The following is a 21,035-nucleotide window of genomic DNA, read 5'->3' on the forward strand; positions in this document are numbered from 1 at the left end:
TGAATATATTTAAGGCAGAGATAAGGGAGTGAAGGGTTATGGGGAGCGGGCGGAGAAGTGGAGCTGAGTCCATGATCAGATCAGCCATGATCGTATTAAATGGTGGAGCAGGCTCGAGGGGCCAAATGGCCGACTCCTGCTCCTATTCTTACGTTCTTATGTTAACATAAAATATCCCAAATTGTCTCACAGGACCGTTATCAAAACAGAATTTGACAACGAAACACATAAGGAGATATTAGGACAGGTGACCAAAGGCTTGGTCCAAGAGGTAGGTTTTAAACGAGGAGAGAGAGGCAGAGAGGTTTAAGGAGGGAATTCCAGAGCTTGGGGCCCAGGCAGCTAGCTGAAGGCATGGCCACCGGATGCTGGAACGATTCAAATCTGGGTTCGCGCAAGAGGCCAGAATTGGAGGAGGGCAGAGAACTCGGAGGATTGTGGGGCTGGAGGAGGTTACAGAGGTAGGGAGGGGGGAGGCCATGGAGGGATTTGAAAACAAGGATGAGGCTTTTAAAAGAGAGATGTTGCTGGACCATGATCCGCAGGGGTGATGGGCGAACGAGACTGGGTGCGAGTTAGGATATGAGAAAGCCGGGTTTTGGTTGATTTTAAGTTGATGTAAGTGGAAGATTGCAGGCTGGCCAGGAGAGCCATGGAGTCCCGCTGTTCTCGATGGTTTCCAGCACAGATACTGTATTGGGGCAATCTTCATCATAGGCATACCCTTGAGATCGAGGAAGTCTTGCTTCCACTCTAAAAGTGAGTTCTTAGGCGACTGAACAGGAATTACAGTCCCTGTCACAGATGGGACAGACAGTGGTTGAGGGAAGGGGTGGGTGGGACTGGTTTGCCGCACGCTCCTTCCGCTGCCTGCGCTTGGTTTCTGCACGCTCTCGGCGACGAGACTCGAGGTGCTCAGCGCCCTCCCGGATGCACTTCCTCCACTTACGGAGGACTGGTCTTTGGGCCGGGGACTCCCAGGTATCGGGGGGGGATGTTGCACTTTATCAGGGGGGCTTTGAGGGTGGTCCTTGTAACGTTTCCTCTGCCCACCTTTGTCTCATTTGCCGTGTAGTAGTTCCCAGTAGAGCGCTTGCTTTGGGAGTCTCGTGTCTGGCATGCGGACGACTAGTGAACTGTTTCGGGTCCATCCCTCTATTTGTGTTTGTTACAGAACGGGAATATCTTCATTGTGAACTTCCAGATGTTGGATGGGATTCCGGCCAATGTTATTAATGGTGTCCAGCAGTTTATAGCAGCGCCCATCTGCCTGCTGTACCATGACAAGCAGAACCACATGATGCCCATTGCCATCCAGGTACGCACTGTCGACCAGGGTCGTCCATCCCTATTTGTAATCTCCTCCAGCCCCTACACCCCTCCCTATCTCTGTAATCACCTCCAGCCCCTACACCCCTCCCTATCTCTGTGACCTCCTCCAGCCCCTACACCCCTCCCTATCTCTGTAATCTCCTCCAGCCCCTACACACCTTCCTATCTCTGTAACCTCCTCCAGCCCCTACACCCCTCCCTATCTCTGTAATCTCCTCCAGCCCCTACACCCCTCCCTATCTCTGTGACCTCCCCCAGTCCCTACACCCCTCCCTATCTCTGTAATCTCCTCCAGCCCCTACACACCTTCCTATCTCTGTAACCTCCTCCAGCCCCTACACCCCTCCCTAACTCTGTAATCACCTCCAGTCCCTACACCCCTCCCTATCTCTGTGACCTCCTCCAGTCCCTACACCCCTCCCTATCTCTGTAATCTCCTCCAGCCCCTACACACCTTCCTATCTCTGTAACCTCCTCCAGCCCTACACACCTCCCTATCTCTGTGACGTCCTCCAGTCCCTACACCCCTCCCTATCTCTGTAACCTCCTCCAGTCCCTACACCACTCCCTATCTCTGTAATCTCCTCCAGACCCCACACCCCTCCCTATCTCTGTAACCCCCTCCAGCCCCTACACCCATCCCTATCTCTGTAATCTCCTCCAGCCCTATACCCCTATCTCTGTAACCTCCTCCAGCCCCTACACCCATCCCTATCTCTGTAATCTCCTCCAGCCCCTATACCCCTCCTATCTCTGTAACCTCCTCCAGCCCCTACACCCCTCCCTATCTCTGTAACCTCCTCCAGCCCTAACAGCCCTCCCTATCTCTGTAACCTCCTCCAGCCCTACACCCCTCCCTATCTCTGTGACCTCCTCCAGCCCCTACACCCCTCCCTATCTCTGTAACCTCCTCCAGCCCCTACACCCCTCCCTATCTCTGTAACCTCCTCCAGCCCCTACACCCCTCCCTATCTGTAACCTCCTCCAGCCCCTACACACCTCCCTATCTCTGTAACCTCCTACAGCCCCTACTCCACTCCCTAACACTGTAACCTCCTCCAGCCCCTATACCCCTCCCTATCGATGTAACCTCCTCCAGCCCCTACACCACTCCCTATCTCTGTAACCTCCTCCAGCCCTAACAGCCCTCCCTATCTCTGTAACCTCCTCCAGCCCTATACCCCTCCCTGTCTCTGTGACCGCCTCCAGCCCCTACACCTCTCCCTATCTCTGTAACCTCCTCCAGCCCTACACCCCACCCTATCTCTGTAACCTCCTCCAGCCCCTATCTCTGTAACCTCCTCCAGCCCCTACACCCCTCCCTATCTCTGTAACCTCCTCCAGCCCCTACCCCACTCCCTATATCTGTAACCTCCTCCAGCCGGCAACCCTCCCTATCTCTGTAACCTCCTCCAGCCCCCAAATTCCTTCCTATCTCTGTAACCTCCTCCAGCCCCTACACCCCTCCCTATCTCTGTAACCCCCTACACCCCTCCCTATCTCTGTAACCCCCTCCAGCCCCTACACCACTCCCTATCTCTGTAACCTCCTCCAGCCCTAACAGCCCTCCCTATCTCTGTAACCTCCTCCAGCCCTATACCCCTCCCTGCCTCTGTGACCGCCTCCAGCCCCTACACCTCTCCCTATCTCTGTAACCTCCTCCAGCCCTACACCCCTCCCTATCTCTGTAACCTCCTCCAGCCCCTACACCACTCCCTATCTCTGTAACCTCCTCCAGCCCCTACACCCCTCCCTATCTCTGTAACCTCCTCCAGCCCCTACCCCACTCCCTATATCTGTAACCTCCTCCAGCCGGCAACCCTCCCTATCTCTGTAACCTCCTCCAGCCCCCAAATTCCTTCCTATCTCTGTAACCTCCTCCAGCCCCTACACCCCTCCCTATCTCTGTAACCCCCTACACCCCTCCCTATCTCTGTAACCCCCTCCAGCCCCTACACCACTCCCTATATCTGTAACCTCCTCCAGCCGGCAACCCTCCCTATCTCTGTAACCTCCTCCAGCCCCCAAATTCCTTCCTATCTCTGTAACCTCCTCCAGCCCCTACACCCCTCCCTATCTCTGTAACCCCCTATACCCCTCCCTATCTCTGTAACCCCCTCTAGCCCCTACCACCCTCCTTATCTCTGTAACCTCCTCCAGCCCTACACCCCTCCCTATCTCTGTAACACCCTCCAGCCCCTACACCACTCCCTATCTGTGATCTCCTCCAGCTCCTACACACCTCCCTATCTCTGTAACCTTCTCTAGCCCCTACACCCCTCCCTATCTCTGTAACCTCCTCCAGCCCCTACACCCCTCCCTATCTCTGTAACCTCCACCAGCCCCTACACCCCTCCCTATCTCTGTAATCTCCTCCAGCCCCTACACCCGTCCCTATCTCTGTAACCTCCTCCAGCCCCTACAACCCTCCCTATCTCTGTAACCTCCTCCAGCCCCTACACCCATCCCTATCTCTGTAATCTCCTCCAGCCCCTACACCCCTCCCTATCTCTGTAACCTCCTCCAGCCCCTACACCCCTCCCTATCTCTGTAACCTCCTCCAGTCCCTACACCACTCCCTATCTCTGTAACCTCCTCCAGCCCTACAACCCTCCCTATCTGTGTGACCTCCTACAGCCCGTACACCCCTCCCTATATCTGTAATCTCCTCCAGCCCCACACCCTCCCTATCTCTGCAACCTACTCCAGCCCGTACAGCCCTCCCTATCTCTGTAACCTCCTCCAGCCCTATACCCCTCCCTGTCTCTGTGACCGCCTCCAGCCCCTACACCTCTCCCTATCTCTGTAACCTCCTCCAGCCCTACACCCTTCCCTATCTCTGTAACCTCCTCCAGCCCCTACACCACTCCCTATCTCTGTAACCTCCTCCAGCCCCTACACCCCTCCCTATCTCTGTAACCTCCTCCAGCCCCTACCCCACTCCCTATATCTGTAACCTCCTCCAGCTGGCAACCCTCCCTATCTCTGTAACCTCCTCCAGCCCCCAAATTCCTTCCTATCTCTGTAACCTCCTCCAGCCCCTACACCCCTCCCTATCTCTGTAACCCCCTACACCCCTCCCTATCTCTGTAACCCCCTTCAGCCCCTACACCACTCCCTATCTCTGTAACCTCCTCCAGCCCTAACAGCCCTCCCTATCTCTGTAACCTCCTCCAGCCCTATGCCCCTCCCTATCTCTGTGACCGCCTCCAGCCCCTACACCTCTCCCTATCTCTGTAACCTCCTCCAGCCCTACACCCCTCCCTATCTCTGTAACCTCCTCCAGCCCCTACACCACTCCCTATCTCTGTAACCTCCTCCAGCCCCTACACCCCTCCCTATCTCTGTAACCTCCTCCAGCCCCTACCCCACTCCCTATATCTGTAACCTCCTCCAGCCGGCAACCCTCCCTATCTCTGTAACCTCCTCCAGCCCCCAAATTCCTCCCTATCTCTGTAACCCCCTATACCCCTCCCTATCTCTGTAACCCCCTCCAGCCCCTACCACCCTCCTTATCTCTGTAACCACCTCCAGCCCTACACCCCTCCCTATCTCTGTAACACCCTCCAGCCCCTACACCCCTCCCTATCTCTGTAACCTCCTCCACCCCTACACCACTCCCTATCTGTGATCTCCTCCAGCTCCTACACACCTCCCTATCTCTGTAACCTTCTCTAGCCCCTACACCCCTCCCTATCTCTGTAACCTCCTCCAGCCCCTACACCCCTCCCTATCTCTGTAATCTCCTCGAGCCCCTACACCCCTTCCTATCTCTGTAACCTCCTCCAGCCCCTACACCCCTCCCTATCTCTGTAATCTCCTCCAGCCCCTACACCCGTCCCTATCTCTGTAACCTACTCCAGCCCCTACAACCCTCCCTATCTCTGTAACCTCCTCCAGCCCCGACACCCATCCCTATCTCTGTAATCTCCTCCAGCCCCTACACCCCTCCCTATCTCTGTAACCTCCTCCAGCCCCTACACCCCTCCCTATCTCTGTAACCTCCTCCAGTCCCTACACCACTCCCTATCTCTGTAACCTCCTCCAGCCCTACAACCCTCCCTATCTGTGTGACCTCCTACAGCCCGTACACCCCTCCCTATATCTGTAATCTCCTCCAGCCCCACACCCTCCCTATCTCTGCAACCTACTCCAGCCCGTACAGCCCTCCCTATCTCTGTAACCTCCTCCAGTCCCCACACCCATCCCTATCTCTGTAAACCCCTCCCCTTCCAACCCTCCCTATTTCTGTAACCCACTACACCCCTCCCTATCTCTAACCTCCTCCAGCCCCTACACCCCTCCCTATCTCTGTAACCCCCTCCAGCCCCTACACCCCTCCCTATCTCTGTAACCTCCTCCAGCCCCTACACCACTCCCTATCTCTGTAACCTCTTCCTGCCCTACACCACTCCCTATCTCTGTAACACCCTCCAGCCCCTACACCCCTCCCTATATCTGTAACCTCCTCCAGTCCCTACACCACTCCCTATCTGTGATCTCCTCCAGCTCCTACACACCTCCCTATCTCTGTAACCTTCTCCAGTCCCTACACCCCTCCCTATCTCTGTAACCTCCTCCAGTCCCTACACCACTCCCTATCTCTGTAACCTCCTCCAGCCCTACAACCCTCCCTATCTGTGTGATCTCCTATAGCCCATACACCCCTCCCTATCTCTGTAACTTCCTCCAGCCCCTACACCCATCCCGATCTCTGTAATCTCCTCCAGCCCCTACACCCCTCCCTATCTCTGTAATCTCCTCCAGTCCCTACACCACTCCCTATCTCTGTAACCTCCTCCAGCCCCCAAATTCATTCCTATCTCTGTAACCTCCTCCAGTCCCTACACCCCTCCCTATCTCTGTAACCTCCTACAGCCCCTACAACCCTCCCTATCTCTGTAACCTCCTACAGCCCCTACACCCCTCCCTATCTCTGTAACCTCCTCCAGCCCCTACCTATCTCTGTAACCTCCTCCAGCCCCAACAACCCTTCCTATCTCTGTAACTTCCTCCAGCCCCTACACCCCTCCCTATCTCTGTAACCTCCTCTAGCCCCTACAACCCTCCCTATCTCTGTAACCTCCTCCAGCCCCTACACCCATCCCTATCTCTGTAATCTCCTCCAGCCCCTACACCCCTCCCTATCTCTGTAACCTCCTCCAGCTGTAACAGCCCTCCCTATCTCTGTAAACTCCTCCAGCCCTACACCCCTCCCTATCTGTGTGACCTGCTATAGCCCATACACCCCTCCCTATATCTGTAACCTCCTCCAGCCGGCAACCCTCCCTATCTCTGTAACCTCCTCCAGCCCACAAATTCCTTCCTATCTCTGTAACCTCCTCCAGCCCCTACACCCCTCCCTATCTCTGTAACCCCATACACCCCTCCCTATCTCTGTAACCCCCTCCAGCCCCTACCACCCTCCTTATCTCTGTAACCCCCTCCAGCCCTACACCCCTCCCTATCTCTGTAACACCGTCCAGCCCCTACACCCCTCCCTATCTCTGTAACCTCCTCCAGCCCCTACACCACTCCCTATCTGTGATCTCCTCCAGCTCCTACACACCTCCCTATATCTGTAACCTTCTCTAGCCCCTACACCCCTCCCTATCTCTGTAACACCCTCCAGCCCCTACAGCCCTCCCTATCTCTGTAATCTCCTCCAGCCCCTACACCCGTCCCTATCTCTGTAACCTCCTCCAGCCCCTACAACCCTCCCTATCTCTGTAACCTCCTCCAGCCCTACACCCCTCCGTATCTCTGTAACACCCTCCAGCCCCTACACCCCTCCCTATCTCTGTAACATCCTCCAGCCCCTACACCCCTCCCTATCTTTGTAACCTCCTCCAGCCCCTACACCACTCCCTATTTCTGTAACCTCCTCCAGCCCCTACACCCCTCCCTATCTTTGTAACCTCCTCCAGCCCCTACACCACTCCCTATTTCTGTAACCTCCTCCAGCCCCTACACCCCTCCCTATCTCTGTAACCTCCTCCAGTCCCTACACCACTCCCTATCTCTGTAACATCCTCCAGCCCTACAACCCTCCCTATCTGTGTGACCTCCTACAGCCCGTACACCCCTCCCTATATCTGTAATCTCCTCCAGCCCCACACACTCCCTATCTCTGCAACCTACTCCAGCCCGTACAGCCCTCCCTATCTCTGTAACCTCCTACAGCCCCCAAATTCCTTCCTATCTCTGTAACCTCCTCCAGTCCCCACACCCATCCCTATCTCTGTAAACCTCTCCCCCTTGCAACCCTCCCTATTTCTGTACCCCCTCCAGCCCCTACACCCCTCCCTATCTCTGTAACCTCCTCCAGCCCCTACACCACTCCCTATCTCTGTAACCTCTTCCAGCCCTACACCACTCCCTATCTCTGTAACACCCTCCAGCCCCTACACCCCTCCCTATCTCTGTAACCTCCTCCAGCCCCTACACCACTCCCTATCTGTGATCTCCTCCAGCTCCTACACACCTCCCTATCTCTGTAACCTTCTCCAGCCCCTACACCCCTCCCTATCTCTGTAACCTCCTCCAGCCCCTACACCCCTCCCTATATCTGTAACCTCCTCCAGCCGGCAACCCTCCCTATCGCTGTAACCTCCTCCAGCCCCACACTCTCCCTATCTCTGCAACCTACTCCAGCCCGTACAGCCCTCCCTATCTCTGTAACCTCCTCCAGCCCCCAAATTCCTTCCTATCTCTGTAACCTCCTCCAGTCCCCACACCCATCCCTATCTCTGTAAACCCCTCCCCCTTGCAACCCTCCCTATTTCTGTAACCCACTAAACCCCTCCCTATCTCTAACCTCCTCCAGCCCCTACACCCCTCCCTATCTCTAACCTCCTCCAGCCCCTACACCCCTCCCTATCTCTGTAACCTCCTCCATCCCTACACCACTCCCTATCTCTGTAACCTCCTCCAGTCCCTACACCCCTCCCTATCTTTGTAACCTCCTCCAGCCCCTACACCACTCCCTATTTCTGTAACCTCCTCCAGCCCCTACACCCCTCCCTATCTCTGTAACCTCCTCCAGTCCCTACACCACTCCCTATCTCTGTAACCTCCTCCAGCCCTACACCCCTCCCTATCTGTGTGACCTCCTACAGCCCGTACACCCCTCCCTATCTCTGTAACCTCCTCCAGCCGGCAACCCTCCCTATCGCTGTAACCTCCTCCAGCCCTAGACGCCTCCCTATCTCTGTAACACCCTCCAGCCCCTACAGCCCTCCCTATCTCTGTAATCTCCTCCAGCCCCTACACCCCTTCCTATCTCTGTAACCTCCTCCAGCCCCTACACCCCTCCCTATCTCTGTAATCTCCTCCAGCCCCTACACCCGTCCCTATCTCTGTAACCTCCTCCAGCCCCTACAACCCTCCCTATCTCTGTAACCTCCTCCAGCCCTACACCCCTCCGTATCTCTGTAACACCCTCCAGCCCCTACACCCCTCCCTATCTCTGTAACATCCTCCAGCCCCTACACCCCTCCCTATCTTTGTAACCTCCTCCAGCCCCTACACCACTCCCTATTTCTGTAACCTCCTCCAGCCCCTACACCCCTCCCTATCTTTGTAACCTCCTCCAGCCCCTACACCACTCCCTATTTCTGTAACCTCCTCCAGCCCCTACACCCCTCCCTATCTCTGTAACCTCCTCCAGTCCCTACACCACTCCCTATCTCTGTAACATCCTCCAGCCCTACAACCCTCCCTATCTGTGTGACCTCCTACAGCCCGTACACCCCTCCCTATATCTGTAATCTCCTCCAGCCCCACACACTCCCTATCTCTGCAACCTACTCCAGCCCGTACAGCCCTCCCTATCTCTGTAACCTCCTACAGCCCCCAAATTCCTTCCTATCTCTGTAACCTCCTCCAGTCCCCACACCCATCCCTATCTCTGTAAACCTCTCCCCCTTGCAACCCTCCCTATTTCTGTACCCCCTCCAGCCCCTAAACCCCTCCCTATCTCTGTAACCTCCTCCAGCCCCTACACCACTCCCTATCTCTGTAACCTCTTCCAGCCCTACACCACTCCCTATCTCTGTAACACCCTCCAGCCCCTACACCCCTCCCTATCTCTGTAACCTCCTCCAGCCCCTACACCACTCCCTATCTGTGATCTCCTCCAGCTCCTACACACCTCCCTATCTCTGTAAACCTTCTCCAGCCCCTACACCCCTCCCTATCTCTGTAACCTCCTCCAGCCCCTACACCCCTCCCTATATCTGTAACCTCCTCCAGCCGGCAACCCTCCCTATCGCTGTAACCTCCTCCAGCCCCACACTCTCCCTATCTCTGCAACCTACTCCAGCCCGTACAGCCCTCCCTATCTCTGTAACCTCCTCCAGCCCCCAAATTCCTTCCTATCTCTGTAACCTCCTCCAGTCCCCACACCCATCCCTATCTCTGTAAACCCCTCCCCCTTGCAACCCTCCCTATTTCTGTAACCCACTAAACCCCTCCCTATCTCTAACCTCCTCCAGCCCCTACACCCCTCCCTATCTCTAACCTCCTCCAGCCCCTACACCCCTCCCTATCTCTGTAACCTCCTCCATCCCTACACCACTCCCTATCTCTGTCACCTCCTCCAGCCCTACACCCCTCCCTATCTCTGTAACCTCCTCCAGCCCTACACCACTCCCTATTTCTGTAACCTCCTACAGCCCCTACAACCCTCCCTATCTCTGTAACCTCCTACAGCCCCTACACCCCTCCCTATCTCTGTAACCTCCTCCAGTCCCTACACCCCTCCCTATCTTTGTAACCTCCTCCAGCCCCTACACCACTCCCTATTTCTGTAACCTCCTCCAGCCCCTACACCCCTCCCTATCTCTGTAACCTCCTCCAGTCCCTACACCACTCCCTATCTCTGTAACCTCCTCCAGCCCTACACCCCTCCCTATCTGTGTGACCTCCTACAGCCCGTACACCCCTCCCTATCTCTGTAACCTCCTCCAGCCGGCAACCTTCCCTATCGCTGTAACCTCCTCCAGCCCTAGACGCCTCCCTATCTCTGTAATCTCCTCCAGCCCCACACCCTCCCTATCTCTGCAACCTACTCCAGCCCGTACAGCCCTCCCTATCTCTGTAACCTCCTACAGCCCCCAAATTCCTTCCTATCTCTGTAACCTCCTCCAGTCCCCACACCCCTCCCTATCTCTGTAACCTCTTCCAGCCCGTACAGCCCTCCCTATCTCTGTAACCTCCTACAGCCCCCAAATTCCTTCCTATCTCTGTAACCTCCTCCAGTCCCCACACCCATCCCTATCTCTGTAAACCCCTCCCCCTTGCAACCCTCCCTATTTCTGTAACCCCCTCCAGCCCCTACACCCCTCCCTATCTCTGTAACCTTCTCCAGCCCCTACACCCCTCCCTATCTCTGTAACCTCTTCCAGCCCTACACCACTCCCTATCTCTGTCACCTCCTCCAGCCCTACACCACTCCCTATTCTGTAATCTCCTACAACCCTCCCTATCTCTGTAACCTCCTACAGCCCTTATACCCCACCCTATCTCTGTAACCTCCTCCAGCCCCTACACCCCTCCCTATCTCTGTAACCACTCCAGCCCCTACAACCCTCCCTTTCTCTGTAACCTCCTCCAGCCCCTACACCCCTCCCTATCTCTGTAACCTCCTCCAGCCCCTACACCCCTCCCTATCTCTGTAACCTCCAGCCCTACACCCCTCCCTATCTCTGTAACCTCCTCCAGCCCCTACACCCCTCCCTATCTCTGTAACCTCCAGCCCTACACCCCTCCCTATCTCTGCGTGCCTCCAATTCTATCCTCTTGCGCAACCCCTGATTTTAATTTCAGTATTGTATCGTATTATATGAATTTGTAGCTGGGTTAAGTGTTGTGACAATTTAAAACTGTGGCCATAAGCAGGATTAGCAGCACTTGTAACCAAACGCTTTTATCTTTGTGAGATGTGGGGCAGGCGATGCAATACAGATGGATTGTCTGGGGTATCAAATCTGGCTTCAGAGGGATGTAACTGCTTCCTGTTCAAAGGAGCGTACCGCTTCAAGGTACAGCGCGTGCTGGAGAGCGACGGCTGAGAAGAGGGCGACTGGGATTGGACGTCACCAAGGTCCAGGTCGCTGATTGGAGCGTGGGCAGGGACAGCAGGAGCGGCGAGATCGGGGTGAAGGAGCGGCGACTGATCATGTAGCGACATGGCCTGGGGCCAGGAGAGGCGTGAGTTCGGGGCCCAGAAGAGGCGAGGGCCCAGGGGCAGCACGGGCCCAGCCCACACTGCGATATGTGTGCGCACTAGGTCCGTGCAACAGAGCTGGTCTCCAGTCGTCCTGGTTAACCCTTGCCACTGGACCAAGACCGAGCTCTGTCAAGCCCCGTGTGGTGGCTGGTGTGCAACGGCCACCCCACGTTAAAAAAAATCCACGCACAGGCATCTTCCACCCTTCAGGATGTAGTTCGGGGTCCGGAATATTAGGTCCTTCATTGAAACACCTGTGAACTCATCCCTTTTTGCGTGGAAGCAAGTTATCCTCGATACGAGGGACCGCCTATGATGATGATGAAGACATAATGCTTTGTTTGATTCCTCAGATTGCATAAAGATATGGCGCCATCAAAATGAGATAGAATAACACCCGTGATATGAATGGCTTCTTTTGGTTATTCAACTGTTTAGTTACACATCACGGGGCACCCGTGTCCTAACTTGCACCGAGTCCCGCTCACCCATCATCCCCTGTGCTCGCTGCCCCGTGTCCTAACTCGCACCGAGTCCCGCTCACCCATCACCCGCTGTGCTCACTGCCCCGTGTCCTAACTCGCACCCAGTCCCGCTCACCCATCACCCACTGTGCTCGCTGACCCGTGTCCTAACTCGCACCCAGTCCCGCTCACCCATCACCCCCTGTGCTCACTGCCCCGTGTCCTAACTCGCACCCAGTCCCGCTCACCCATCATCCCCTGTGCTCGCTGCCCCGTGTCCTAACTCGCACCGAGTCCCGCTCACCCATCATCCCCTGTGCTCGCTGCCCCGTGTCCTAACTCGCACCGAGTCCCGCTCACCCATCACCCCCTGTGCTGGCTGCCCCGTGTCCTAACTCGCACCGAGTCCCGCTCACCCATCACCCACTGTGCTCGCTGGCCCGTGTCCTAACTCGCACCGAGTCCCGCTCACCCATCACTCACTGTGCTCGCTGACCCGTGTCCGAACTCGCACCGAGTCCCGCTCACCCATCACCCCCTGTGCTCACTGACCCCGTGTCCTAACTCACACCGAGTCCCGCTCACCCATCACCCCCTGTGCTCGCTGGCCCGTGTCCTAACTCGCACCGAGTCCCGCTCACCCATCATACCTTGTGCTCACTGACCTACATTGGCTCCCGGTCCGGCAACACCTCAGTTTTAAAACTCTCATCCTCATTTTCAAGTCCCTCCACGGCCTCGCTCCCTCCCTATCTCTGCAACCTCCTCTACCCCTACACCCCTCCGAGATCTCGGCGCTCCTCCAATTCCGGCCTCCTGCGCATTCCCCGATGTTAATCACTCGTCCATTGGCGGCTGTACCTTCAGCTGCCTGGGGCCCTCAACTCTGAAATTCTGTACCCAAAACCTTTCTGGCGCTCTACACCTCAATGTCCTCTTTCAGACGCTCCTCAAAAACGTCCCTTCCTGACCAACCATCCTGCCCATGTAACTCCTTGTGTGGTCCGGTATCAAATTTTGTTTTGATAACGCTCCTGCAAAATGCCTTGGAACGATTTACTACATTAAAGGTGCTACATAAATGCAAATTGTTGGCGCAGGGTCATCATCATCATAGGTGGTCCCTCGAAGCGAGGATGACTTGCTTCCACATCAAAAAGGGATGAGTTCACAGGTGTTTCAATGAAGGACCTAATATTCCAGATCCCGAACTACATCCTGAAGGGTGGAAGATGCCTTTGGGTGGATTTTTTTAACGTGGGGTGGCCGTTGCACATCAGCCACCACACGGGTTTGACAGAGCGAGGTCTTGGTCCAGTGGCAAGGGTTAACCAAGACGACTGGAGACCAGCTCTGCTGCACGGACCTAGTGCGCGCACATATCGCACAGTGTGGGCTGGGCCCGTGCTACCCCTCGGCTCTTCTGGGCCCAAACTCTCGCCTCTCCCGGGCCCCGGTCACGTTGCTCTGCGATCACTCGCCGCTCCTTCGCCCCGACCTCGCCGCTCCTGCTGTACCTGCCCACGCTCCAATCAGCGACCTGGGTTATGGTGACATCCAATCCCAGTTGCCCTCTTCACAGCCGTCGCCCTCCTGCAGTGGCATATCGCCGCACGTTGCTCCCTCTAATGGCCCCGGCCTGCTGATGGTTTTGCAGGCTGGAACAACGTAGGATATATAGGGTTCAACAGGTATACAAACAGCCATTCAGGTGTGAGACCCGAGGCCTTCATTGCTGTTGAGAAGCCCAATGCAACGGGGGTTGGGACCCTGAGCACAAATTTGGTGCTCGGCCCTCTCTGCCCCCAAGTTGTGTTTAAGTTGCGTGTTGCCGCACAATGGACCTGAAAGATTCCAGTCACTGCGACTATAGAAAAAAAAAAACAGCTCCGTTGGGTGGGCCACATTGTCCGCATGACCGACACAAGACTCCCAAAGCAAGCGCTCTACTCGGAGCACCTACACGGCAAGCGAGCCCCAGGCGGGCAGAGGAAACGTTTCAAGGACACCCTCAAAGCCTCCCTGATAAAGTGCAACATCCCCACTGACACCTGGGAGTCCCCGGGCCAAAGACCAGTCCGCCCTAAGTGGAGGAAGTGCATCCGGGAGGGCGCTGAGCACCTCGAGTCTCGTCGCCGAGAGCGTGCAGAAACCAAGCGCAGGCAGCGGAAGGAGCGTGCGGCAAACCAGACTCCCCACCCACCCTTTCCCTCAACCACTGTCTGTCCCACCTGTGACATGGACTGTAATTCCTGTATTGGACTGTTCAGCCACCTGAGAACTCACTTTGAGTGGAAGCAAGTCTTCCTCAATCTCGAGGGACTACCGATGATGATGAGAAGAACAAATCTCTGCACTTTTGCCCCTTGCTCCCTGGCACCATGTCCCGTTATGGTGGTCTTCCCTATATCTGGTGCCCCCCCCACCCATAGTGGGAACGACAAGATGTAACGTGAATGTTACCTGAACTCTGACCCCGAAGCCCAGCCATAAAAGAGCACCACCTGATCGTGCCAGGCTCATCAATTATCCATTTCCCCGAGTGCCAAAAAAGGGCAATTGGCCAGGATCCCCTCGGAACCGGTTCGAGATCGCCCCAGACACACTTCGCCCATGAAAAGAAAGATTTGCATTTCTATAGCGCCTTTCATGACATCCCAAAGTGCTTTCCAGCCAATGAAGTACTTTCTGAAGTGTAGTCACTGTTGTAATGTAGGGTTATATATATATATATATATATATATATAGAATAATGGATACCCGGGAGTGAGTTACAGGTCTGAATCTAATCCAATTAATCTACAGCCAATGAAGTACTTTTTGAAGTTGTTTTAATGTAGGAAAAGCAGCGGCCAATTAGCGCACAGCAAGCTCCCACAATCAGCAATGTGGTAATGACCCAGATAATTTGTTTTTAGTGATATTGGTTGAGGGATAGCCCTTAGAATCTGCAGTGGGAGAACACCTTCATCCCACAGATCCATTTTGGATGCGAGCCCAGGTATCATCATCATAGGCAGTCCCTCGGAATCGAGGAAGACTTGCTTCCACTCTAACAATGAGTCCTTAGGTGGCTGAACAGTCCAATACGAGAACCACAGTCCCGGTCACAGCTGGGACAGATAGTCGTTGAGGGAAGGGGAGGGTGGGACAGGTTTGCTGCACGCTCCTTCCGCTGCCTGCGCTTGTTTTCGGCATGCTCTCGGCGACGAGACTCGTGGTGCTCAGCGCCCTCCTGGATGCACTTCCTCCACTTAGGGCGAACTGGTCTTTGGCCAGGGACTCCCAGGTGTCGGTGGGGATGTTGCACTTTATCAGGGAGGCTTTGAGGGTGCCCTTGTAACGTTTCCTCTGCCCACCTTTGGCTCATTTGCCGCGAAGGAGTTCCGAGTAGAGCGCTTGCTTTGGGAGTCTCGTGTCAGGCATGCCGACAATGTGGCCCGCCCAGCGGAGCTGGTCAAGTGTGGTCAGTGCTTCGATGCTGGGGATGTTGGCCTGGTCGAGGACTCTAATGTTGGTGCGTCTGTCCTCCCAGGGGATTTGTAGGATCCTGCGGAGACATCATTGGTGATATTTCTCCAGTGACTTGAGGTGTACTGTACATGGTCCATGTCTCTGAGCCACACAGGAGGGCGGGTATCACTACAGCCCTGTAGACCATGAGCTTGGCGACAGATTTGAGGGCCTGGTCTTCAAACACTCTTTTCTTCAGGCGGCCGAAGGCTGCACTGGCGCACTGGAGGCGGTGTTGGATCTCGTCGAACCCAAGTATAAAAGTGAGCTGAATACCTATCGTTGGACGTGCTCCATATTAACCTTACTTGCGACTCTCTTACAGCTGATGCAAAGCCCAGGTAGAGACACTCCCATCTTCCTTCCCTCGGACGGTGTGTTCGATTGGCTGCTGGCCAAGATATGGGTGCGGAGTGCAGACCGTCAGCATGCTGCTTTGATCGCCCACCTTCTGAAGACTCACCTACTCGCCGAGGTATTTTCCATTGCCACCATAAGGCAACTACCCTCCGTGCATCCCATTTACAAGGTACGAACACGCGGGAGAATGGCACTGCTGTTTTGGATGATTTAGAACGGGGTAAATTGCATAACTCAACTCAGTGCTGATGAGACGCAGTTTGGGTGGAGTTGAGAAATAATAAGGGGAAAAAAAGTCACTGGTGGATGTAATCTGTAGGCCCCCTGTTATGTCTGTAATGCACTTATGAATGACTCCACGAGGCAATGTGTTGTACTCAAACTGTAGTGAGCTTGGTCCTTTATTCGTAACTCCAGAGTGAGGCACAAGCATGGTGGGCAGCCTTTTATACTGGGCCCTGCACACCTATACAGGTGACCCTCAGGTCTTCCACCGCAGTGCCCTCTGGTGGACAGCCTCTGCCACAGGGACAGGAAACCCCGGTCTCCACCAGTTGCACCCTCTAGTGGTGCCAGCATAGTATATACACAGTGTAAACATTATTGATAGTACTATCAGATAACAAGTCTCCATCTTATGCAACTATACAGTGACTACACAGAGAGTATATCTATAGCCTGCATATACAACACCCCCTATACACACACACACACACACACACACACACACACATTCACTGACACACATACATCATCATCATAGGCAATCCCTCGAAATCGAGGAAGACTTGCTTCCACTCTTAAAATGGGTTCTTAGATGACTGAACAGTCCAAAACAGGAATTACAGTCTCTGTCACAGCGGTGGGACAGATAGTGGTTGAGGGAAAGGGTGGGCAGGGAGTCTGGTTTGCCGCACGCTCCTTCCGCTGCCTGCGCTTGGTTTCTGCACACTCTCGGCGACGAGACTCGAGGTGCTCAGCGCCCTCCCGGATGCTCTTCCTCCACTTGGGGCGGACTGGTCTTTGGCCCAGGGACTCCCAGGTGTCGGTGGGGATATTGCACTTTATCAAGGATACCCTCAAAGCCTCTTTGATAAAATGCAACACCCCCACCGACACACATTCACACACACCGACACACACACACACACACTCACACACACATTCACTGACACACACACTGACACACACACTGTCACTGGTAAAAGGATTGGACTATAAGAGTAAAGATGTCTTACTGCAATTATATAGCGTCTTGGTGAGACGGCACCTGGATTACTCTATACAGTTTGGTCTGCTTACCGAAGTATATCCTTTCATAAAGGGAGTGCCACAAAGGTTCACCAGATTTATTTGTGGGATGGGGGGATTGTCCTATGAGGAGAGACTGAGTAGAAAGGGCCTCTGTTCCCTAGAGTTTAGAAAAATGAGAGGAGATCTCATTAAAATGTGTAAAATTATGAAGGGGGCTTCACAGGGTAGGTGCAGGGAGGATGTTTCCCCCTGTCTGGAGTGTCGAGAACCAGGGGTCACAGTCTCAGGATAAGGGGTCAGCCATTTAGGACTGAGATGAGGAGGAATTTCTTCACTCAGAGGGTGGTGAATCTTTGGAATTCTCTGCCCCAGAGGGCTGTGGAGGCTCAGTCGTTGAGTATATTCAAGGCTGAGATCGATAGATTGTTGGATAGTAAGGGCATCGAGGGATCGGGCGGGAAAGTGGAGTTGAGGTCGAAGATCAGCCATGATCTTATTGAATGGCGGAGCAGGCTCGAGGGGCTGAATGGCCGACTCCTGCTCCTGTTATGTTCTGAAGTTGTGCCATGAATTTACTTGAACTCCGCTGTGTTCCTTCCCTTGGTTTGATTGTTCAGGACGAGTCACGTTATCTCACTGATCTCTCTTTATCTTTCAGCTTCTGATTCCTCACACGCGATACACGATACAGATAAATACTGAGAGCAGAGTTAGGCTGACAGCTACAAGTGGAGTGACTGACAATGTGAGTCTTGTTTTTACAGAATCTCTGCTCCATCTCCTCTTTTGCATGCTAAATGTCATTTCAATTCATTTTTCTGCTCGTTAAGGTGAAGGATATTAATGCGGGTTTGTGAAAGTGCTTTGATTTCGAGCACACAAGGGTTGGTTGGTTTTCTGATCAGCAGTGTCCGATTTTTAGGTGAATATTGGGTGGAGATTTACATAAGAACATAAGAAATAGGAGCAGGAGTAGGCCATACAGTCCCTCGAGCCTGCTCCGCCATTTAATACGATCATGGCTGATCCGATCATGGACTCAGCTCCACTTCCCTGCCCGCTCCCCATAACCCCTTATTCTCTTATCAGTTAAGAAACTGGCTATCTCTGCCTTAAAATTATTCAATGTCCCAGCTTCCACAGCTCTCTGAGGCAGCGAATTCCACAGATTTACAACCCTCTGAGAGAAGAAATTCCTCCTCATCTCAGTTTTAAATGGGCGGCCCCTTATTCTAAGATTACGCCCTCTAGTTCTAGTCTCCCCCATCAGTGGAAACATCCTCTCTGCATCCACCTTGTCAAGCCCCCTCATAATCTTATACGTTTCAATAAGATCACCTCTCATTCTTCTGAATTCCAATTGAGTAGGGGCCCAACCTCCTCAACCTATCCTCATCTCCGGAATCAACCGAGTGAACCTTCTCTGAACTGCCTCCAAAGCAAGCGTATCCTTTCGTAAATATGGAAACCAACACGCAGTATTCCAGGTGTGGCCTCACCAACCCCCTGTAAAGCTGTAGTAAGACTTCCCTGCGTTTATACTCCATCCCCTTTGCAATAAAGGCCAAGGTTCCATTGGCCTTCCTGATCACTTGCTGTACCTGCATACTAACCTTTTGTGTTTCATGCACAAGTACCCCCAGGTCCCGCTGTACTGCGGCACTTTGCAATCTTTCTCCACTTAAATAATAACTTGCTCTTTGATTTTTCTTTCTGCCATTTGCTTTGTGGAATCCCCACACATGTCTCGCTTTGTCCGATGGGAATTGCAATGCTGCGGCATGCTCCAGCCAGGTTGTGTGTGGTTGCATGTAAATGAGGCCAACGTGATGTCATTAAGTTGTCTGTGCTCGGGGCTGAACGAAATGGTGTGTCAGCCAGAGCTTAATCCGCTTGCAGTCTCACCTCTGGCCTCAGGAGATCACAAAGCGCTTCACAGCCAATGAAGTACTTTTGAAGTGTATTTACTGCCGTAACACGGCAGCCAATTTACGCACAGCAAGCTCCCACAGACAGCATCATCATCATCATAGCGGCTCCCTTGTATCGAGGATGACTTGCTTCCATTGCAAAAAAGGGATGAGTTCACAGGTATTTCAATGAATAACCTGATATTCCAGGTCCCGAAAGTCTGTATGTACCTGTAGAAACCCTTACGATCTGTTGTTGTATTTTGTGCTAGTTTACTTTCATAATCTATCTTCCCTCTCTATCATTTTTTTTAGTCGTTCTTTGCTGGCTTTTAAAAGTTTCCCAATCCTCTGGCCTCCCACTAGTCTTGGCCACATCGTATGCCATTGTTTTCAACTTGATACCACCCCTTATTTCCTCAGTTAGCCATGGATTGTTATCCCTTCTCTTACAGTCTTTCCTCCTAATTGGGATATATTTTTGTTGTGAGTTATGAAATGTCTCCTTAAATGTTTGCCACTGCTCATCGACCGTCCCACACTTTAATCTATTTTCCCAGTCCACTTTAGCCAGCTCTGCCCTCATACCTTTGTAGTCTCCTTTATTTAGGCTTAGGACACTGGTTTGAGAACCAACTTTCTCATCCTCCAACTGAATTTGAAATTCAACCATGTTATGGTCACTCATTCCGAGAGGATCCTTTACTAGGAGATCATTTGACAAGGTGGATGCAGAGAGGATGTTTCCACTGGTGGGGGAGACTAGAACTAGGGGGCATGATCTTGGAATAAGGGGCTGCCCATTTAGAACTGAGATGAGAAATTTCTTCTCTCAGAGGGTTGTGAATCTGTGGAATTCACTGCCTCAGAGAGCTGTGGAAGCCGGGACATGGAATAAATTTAAGACAGAAATAGACAGTTTCTTAAACGATAAGGGGATAAGGGGTTATGGGGAGGGGGCAGGGAAGTGGAGCTGAGTCCATGATCAGATCAGCCATGATCTTATTGAATGGCGGAGCAGGCTTGAGGGGCCTTACGACCTACTCCTGCTCCTATTTCTTATATTCTTATTTATTAATCCTGTCTCATTACACAGTACCAGATCTAAGATAGCCTGTCCCCTGGTTGGTTCTACAACATACTGTTCAAGGAAACTATCTCAGATACACTCTATGAACTCTTCCTCAAGGCTACCCTGGCCAATTTGCTTTGACCAATCAATATGAAGGTTAAAATTGCCTATTATTATTGCCGTTCCTTTATTGCAAGCCTCCATTATTTCTTGATTTACACTCCGTCCCAATTGCGTAGCTACTGTTTGGAGGCCTATAGGCTACGCCCACAAGTCTGATCTGTTGTCATCAACAAGTAGGTTTTAATTGCCTCTTTTCTTTTTTCCAAAGATGTTTGCTGTCGGACCCAAGGGTCACCTTTTGCTATCCCAGAGAGAGTTCCTAGCCATCACCTACCAATCGTTGTGTCTCCCAGACAACCTGCAACAGCGTGGCGTCCAGGAACTAAAGGGCTATTATTATAAAGATGATGGCCTGCAGATATGGTCTGCGATTCACAAGTAAGCGATAAATTAGGGTCCTTCTAGTGAGGTGTTTGTGAGCGGAAAGCTCCCAGGACCCACTGTATAGGCAATGCTTTCTGTCATAATTCAAACCCCATGATAATCAATAACTCTAACTTGAATTCTCCAAGACTTTCCTCTAGCATTAAGTCTCTGGTTAGAGCGCATCTGGAGTAACTCTTTTCAGACTAGGCCCCGCACCTTGTGAAGGATATATTGGCCTTGGTACAGCCCAGCTTCACCGGAATGATACCAGGGCTCAAAGGGTTAAATTATGAGGGCCGGTTGCATTGACATAGAGGGGCGATCTAATTGAGGAGTTTAAAATGATTAAAGGAGGGTGGACAGAGAGAGACTATTTCCCCTGGTGGGTGGAGTCCAGAACAAGGGGGTGT

At 53.3% G+C, this 21,035-nt stretch overlaps 1 protein-coding gene across 1 annotated transcript in view; it reads left to right on the top strand.

Moving 5' to 3' along the window:
• Positions 1 to 21,035, top strand: part of LOC139233005 (polyunsaturated fatty acid 5-lipoxygenase-like) — a 52,333-nt gene that overhangs the window by 18,052 nt on the left and 13,246 nt on the right. Inside the window, exons 7-10 of the mRNA XM_070863514.1 lie at positions 1,175 to 1,318; positions 15,866 to 16,069; positions 17,813 to 17,899; positions 20,468 to 20,637. Of these exons, the coding sequence (XP_070719615.1) occupies positions 1,175 to 1,318; positions 15,866 to 16,069; positions 17,813 to 17,899; positions 20,468 to 20,637 (605 nt within the window). The remainder of the gene's footprint in view (positions 1 to 1,174; positions 1,319 to 15,865; positions 16,070 to 17,812; positions 17,900 to 20,467; positions 20,638 to 21,035) is intronic.

The sequence above is a fragment of the Pristiophorus japonicus genome, chromosome 20, assembly GCF_044704955.1.
Source record: "Pristiophorus japonicus isolate sPriJap1 chromosome 20, sPriJap1.hap1, whole genome shotgun sequence".
NCBI classification, from domain to species: domain Eukaryota; kingdom Metazoa; phylum Chordata; class Chondrichthyes; family Pristiophoridae; genus Pristiophorus; species Pristiophorus japonicus.